Source organism: Scomber japonicus, chromosome 17 (genome assembly GCF_027409825.1).
Source record: "Scomber japonicus isolate fScoJap1 chromosome 17, fScoJap1.pri, whole genome shotgun sequence".
Classification (NCBI taxonomy): domain Eukaryota; kingdom Metazoa; phylum Chordata; class Actinopteri; order Scombriformes; family Scombridae; genus Scomber; species Scomber japonicus.
Genome location: NC_070594.1, coordinates 1,792,649 through 1,798,648, shown reverse-complemented (window position 1 = coordinate 1,798,648; position 6,000 = coordinate 1,792,649). Strand labels below are relative to the sequence as shown.

General features: G+C 40.6%; 1 protein-coding gene across 1 annotated transcript in view; it reads right to left on the bottom strand.

Moving 5' to 3' along the window:
- Positions 1-218: 218 nt before the first annotated feature.
- LOC128377457 (NACHT, LRR and PYD domains-containing protein 5-like) overlaps positions 219-6,000 on the bottom strand; it is a gene marked incomplete at its 5' end in the record, with an annotated part of 123,913 nt that continues 118,131 nt past the window's right edge. Inside the window, 10 exons of the mRNA XM_053337409.1 lie at positions 219-501; positions 604-637; positions 954-1,095; positions 1,250-1,366; positions 2,027-2,289; positions 2,913-3,127; positions 3,274-3,320; positions 3,702-3,844; positions 5,080-5,126; positions 5,218-5,273. Coding sequence (XP_053193384.1) covers positions 219-501; positions 604-637; positions 954-1,095; positions 1,250-1,366; positions 2,027-2,289; positions 2,913-3,127; positions 3,274-3,320; positions 3,702-3,844; positions 5,080-5,126; positions 5,218-5,273 — 1,347 coding nt within the window. The remainder of the gene's footprint in view (positions 502-603; positions 638-953; positions 1,096-1,249; positions 1,367-2,026; positions 2,290-2,912; positions 3,128-3,273; positions 3,321-3,701; positions 3,845-5,079; positions 5,127-5,217; positions 5,274-6,000) is intronic.

The following is a 6,000-nucleotide window of genomic DNA, read 5'->3' as shown; positions in this document are numbered from 1 at the left end:
GCTTAGTTATAGCAGTAGGCAAGTTGTTTAAATCTCTGTAGCCAGGACCTACCCACACGTTATCCCTCTCTTTTGAGAAGAGCGTTGAAACATAGAAGATGAAGATTTGACTCATTTGGACGCTGAACTTCATATTAGTTTCAGCTGCCAGCTAAAGATGAAAATATGTAACCTGAGACTGTAAAACAGTCAGCTGTTATACATATTCATCATCACACTCAGCTTAAGTTGAGCAGTCTGGAAAGGTTTGGATCCACTTCACGGAGGGCAACAATAAAACGTGAGCTGGCTTCAGTTCCCTTTCTTCGCACCGTGTCGATCACTTCTCGAGCTTTGTTTGCTCCTGTTTTTGTGCTGGCTAACTGCATTTCATCATCATTTATAACCCCAAACTCAAGAAGTTTATCCAGAAGCTTGTCTAGATTAGGTTCAGACACTCTGTTAACAAACTGTGTCCGTATTGAGCGCAGCCTCTCCTCCGCTGGAACGATGTCCTCTGCTGGGTGATTCCCCTGCTGAGAGATTCCTCTGCTGGTTTGGTGCCCCCTGCTGGGAGAGTCCTCTGCTGTGCTGCTTTCCCCCACTGTGGTGATGTCCCTTGCTTGGAGATTCCTCTGTAGATTTTCACTTCTTGAACCTGAAAGATAACCAGAAAAAAGACTGTTAATTAATAACCCAACAGTCACTTTTAAACAGAGACCTTTTAGAAATGATGAACATTTTAACAAAATCATCATGTGGCAGGAGACAGGGAGGTATCTTTCCATCCAGATAAATGTATCTAAAATACTCTTTTTTCTTTCCTAAATACAAAACCCTCAGACTTCTGTAAAATTGTCTGAAGGCTGCAAGACAAATCCAGAAGTGGAATCTTTGATCTGTTATTAGAGTAATAATGTCTATAATAATTTTACAACTGGGGTCTAAACGCTTACATGAGGTGAAAGCTTTACCTCTCAGTTGCACCAGCCGATTCCACCTTCGTGTCCCCTCTTGGTCTTGGACCATGAAAGCCATTTTGTTATGTTTTGTAGTGAGGAAAACCTCAAACGTTGGGAAAAAGTTTGGTCCACACTTTGTGCGAAATTGTGTATGCTGAAAACCAGAAGCAAAGCGTCATTTTCATACCTGTTGTAAATGTTTTTATCTTGTACTCTGATCGTGAATCTATTTTCCAAAATTGATATATATATATATTCATATAATAATTAAGTTTGTTACCATTAAAAGTGTATCAGGAGTGACTCACCTCAGGCTGGATTATGGAGGCTTCAGGTTCACAGTGAACACTGTAACTTTGACCAATGCTGAGATCACAGTCAGAAGAGATCTTAATGTTCTCAGCTGCTCCTTGTTGGGCGGCAACCTTCAGTAACACAGCATGATTATTGAGGCGATTATTCACAGAGAGATAGACAATGAACTCTTTGAGTTATTCATGTTCTGTGATTGTACAAGCTGGACATCTATAGATGAATCTAGACATGTTGTAGGTGGAAATAAACAAGTCTTCCTCACTGCAGTGGCAATAAAACTGTAATGTTTGTAAAAGATTTCTTCTTTTATCTCTCCATGAGATCCTGTAGATATATATCAATTTAGATACAATTATATGTTGTTAATTATAACAAGAAAGGTTTCTTGTAAAAATGTTATTCTGATAAAATATCACATAAAAAATATGAATATTAAAAATATGATGAAAAAAAATCTAAAATAGATATTTAATTCTATATTAATTTAACCCACAATTACATTTTTACTATATCTGATGGTGGTATCACAGGTGACTCTGTGGCAGACAATAATAGACTCTAGAGATAATGCAGAAAAAAACTAAACTAAACCAAAAAAAAAGTAAAAACTGAAAGCAAAAGATTATTCTGAAGATGTTCAGTTCAGATCGGACAATCACTCTTGAAAAGATTTAAGAGGTCTAGAGAAGAGAAGCAGGACTGTTGTGGAAACAGCTGTGGTATAGAACAAGGCTGATGGTAAGCACATACTATATGACAGATACTTTTACCTCGCTCAGAGGAATATTGCCCTGCAGCAGAAATACATCAAGTATTTGATCATCATCATCATCCGGAGGTCGGAGGAACAGCAGAACCTGGCCCCTAATTGTGTTGTTCAGGAATCTCGTAACAACGTCCCAGACGAGGCCCAGGAGAGAGAAGTGAGGGACGTTCACAACCACATGAGTGTCTGTAATCTCCAGCGGCTCCAGGATGCTCATTCCATCATCAGTGATGTGGACGACAGACAGCAGACCATCAGGGAGCGGAGCTGTGAAAACACATTTATGTTACTAACAACAACCTCAATATATGTTGGTACTGATTTTACTTGATGTGTAGGACTCTCAGTCTAGTCAGTGAAGAATTAAACGGTTTGGACAGGCTGGACAAATCATCCAACACTACTGTCAGTGTTGGTGGGAAGCCAGTGAGAGACTTTGAGTCATCTAGACTAGAGGAGATATATTAAATAAATTGTTTAAACTGCTAATTAAATGAAGTTGATGATGAAATGAAAATATAAGGAATACAGATTACAAAATAGGCTTTAGTATTTTCATGGTTTCAAAATGAATTCTGACAAGAAGTTTCCATTTTACTATCATAACTCTAAACCTGAGCAAATGCTGTATTGCTTCAAAATGTCATTCTCAAAACTGTCATGAACACATTTATATCTCCAGATGATGAATCCTTTTCAAGTTTCCTCGACGGCCAGTCTCAGCATAAACTTTACATGTTTAGCTCCAACGTTGGTAAATTCAAAGAACTCATAAATCATCAGTGTTTGTTCATCTTGTGGTTGTAGTGAACTCTGCAGCCTCTAGGAGGCGCTAACAGGAGTCTTATTATTGTTTTAATAAAACTCACAAAGCACAATAATCATCTTACCATCCATGGTTTCACAGTGTGGCAGGTGGAGCTGACTGACAGCACCGTCAGGACTGTGGATGTTGAACAGCGGCCCTGCAGCCATCTTGCCAGCTGGTTGTAGAAGTCTTTCGTCCCATTGGACAGTCCTGTACTGTAGCTCCGCCTCCTGAACCGTACCAAACACCAGTCCAGTCAAAGTACACCTGAACACACCTGGACCAGGACAGCTGAACCTGTAGGTGTTTAAAAAGACAAAACTGAACAACTGGATGAGATGTGAGTGAAGCAGCAACTGCAGGAGTATGAAGTGAAAGTAAAGTGTCATCACTGAAAGGAGTCAATGAGTTTGAGGGTTGAAATATTCTCATGTTTGAGTTACCTGTATGAAATGTTTGTAGACTCAGGCAGCAGTTTGGGTGTGAAGTCCTAAAATGGAGAAAGAGACAACATTAGTTACACAACTGAGCAGCTGACCCTCACAGTGGTACAGCTGACAGGATCCTCACTGCTTCAGTCTCTACTCCACCTGCACTCTTTACTGTTTATTCATCATTTGATTATCACTAGTCCAACTGAATAAATGATCAGTTGCTCTTTAACTTTACATTCTGCAGTGAAATCATTCTGCCGGACTACATTAAACAGCAGCTGGTTGTTTCACAGATGAGTGAGAGGAGAAGAAACGAGAGCTTGAAGATAATACAGATGACAGGAAATCATGTTTGGAGTCTGAGAAAAATATGAATCTAATCAATAACAAATGAATAAACACGTAAAGTGAAAAATGGACATTTGTATTGATTCTACCTGCCCATGACTCGTCCCAGTCAGATCCTCTCTGTGCTCAAGCTGCTGCTGCTGCTTCAGCCTCTCTGGGTCATCAGGATCCAGCTGACCGTCTTTGCTGTCCTCAGACACATCGAGGTTTGTGTTGGATGTGGACGGATCAACTGGGAGATTAGAGGATGTGGAGAAGAAGACACACAGCAGATATTAAACTCACTTCTAGACATGAAGCTTGTGACTCAGTGGGCAAAGACACAAAGAGAAAGTTCCAGTTTAAGACTGGACAGAGACTTTCTCCACATGTCTCCTGTTGGTCTCTACTGGAAAACCTTCAATAATGTCAAAATAAAAAAACAAACAAACTAAAGACCACAAGCACAGTCATGTTTTCAAGACCCATAACCAAAGTTAAATTGGATTCACAAATATTTTTTCCATTGTTTCAGGTATTACGGTGGAACAAACTGTCTAAACAACAACATTTTAAATGATCACTCCACGTCTTTGGACATTTGAACACAAGGAGAAAAATCCAAACTCAACACAGAAATCGCTGAAATTCAATTGAATTCAACTTCTTGCAGTGAGGCAACACAACATCCTCAGAATAAAAATAGGTCTATCATAGTCCCCTAGAGTGCAAGGTGATATCTTCTAGTGTTGTTTTGTCTGACCAACACACCAAAACCCAACATATGGACTTCAGATGGATATAAAACAGAGAAAAACAGATAATGGCTCCGTCTAAAAGTAACAAAATCCTCCTACCAGCCCCTCTGCCAGAAAATGAGTAAGACACAAACCTTACTTTAAAGATTTTGTGATCACAGTGGTTCTTAATTCACAGTGCAAATGAATGTTTGAAATTGATATTAGGGCTCTGACAAAGATGGACCTGACAGTTTTTAAGGCTGCATTCAGACATTAATCCTGTATGAAAAAATGCAGCCCTCTCATCTCTCTTTCATCTGAATGGAGGCAGTCCGGCAACACAGCGAGTTACAGAAACACAACGCAGACTCGTCCAACAAGAAACTGTGTTGATGAATCACAAACATGTGGAGACACATTCCTGTTGGATTCCTTTGTAATATAAACGCTGCATTTCTACTGCAAACAACTATGCAGTGTTTAGTGTGTGATAAACCATCAAACACATGATTAGTGTTCCCAACTAGTACTTCCTGTCTCACCTGAACCTCCTGTGTTGTTTTCACTCTGAATCCTGATAAGTGAACAAATGCACCATGGTGCATTCAAAGTGGAATAAAAACTGGTGGACAGACCAAAGTCACAAAGACACTTAACTCCACAGATACAATCTCAACTAGACATCTTTAGATTTGTATTTTGTCAAATCACAATCACACTTTGAAGCGGTCACAGTTTCAACACTCACGTCCTTTATGTGTGGCAGGTGTAGCGCTGTCCCGTCTGTCCTCCACCCTGCAGGAATAAATACAAACACACCAGTTATCTGGACTGGCTTATGAAGAGGGTTCAAATAATCAGACTGTATCTCTTCTCTAAAGATAACTCTGTGACAACCACCAAGCTGTTCATCATCATCTGGACTTTCCAATCTAGCTTTCTCTACAAACAGAGTAATGTCATCATGATTATGGATCAGAAGTGCAATTTAAAGAACGGGACATAATCCATTAGTGTGAACTACAGGGGAGCTGGGGGGAGTTTGGCCTTCCTCAGTAAGACATGAGCTCCCCTTAAAACATGATTTGTGAAAGTTTGGGGGTCTCTGAAATACTGACAATATAATATTCGCTCAGTCTGCGTTATTAGAAATGATTAATTTCTCTTTTATGTGGTTGTCAGTAAACACTGATGTCAAAAACAAAATCCAAGTCAGTTGACTCTGAAGACCAGAGGCAGCATCCAGGAACGTCGTGTGCGCACTTTAAAAACACACAAACTGGTGGAAGTTGGCCTTTAATACATCATGACGAAGAATTGCTACCACCTGAGATAAGGACTGACCATGAAAGACAGCACACCCAGAGAGAGGCTTTAACAACAACAGGAGGAGTCTCCCCCATCCCCAACAGCCCAACATGAGGAGTCTCCCCCAGCCCCAACAACCCAACAGGAGGAGTCTCCCCCAGCCCTAACAACCCAACATGAGGAGTCTCCCACAGCCACAACAGCCCAACAGGAGGAGTCTCCCCCAGCCCCACCAGGAGACTCCCAACTTTCATCCACCAGGACCCTATCCAGCCTTTCACTCTCTCCACTCAGTCAGGACTCCCCACTTCTGGATTTCACCGACAGGATGAATGACCTTGTCAATGTTGGAATCCAACTC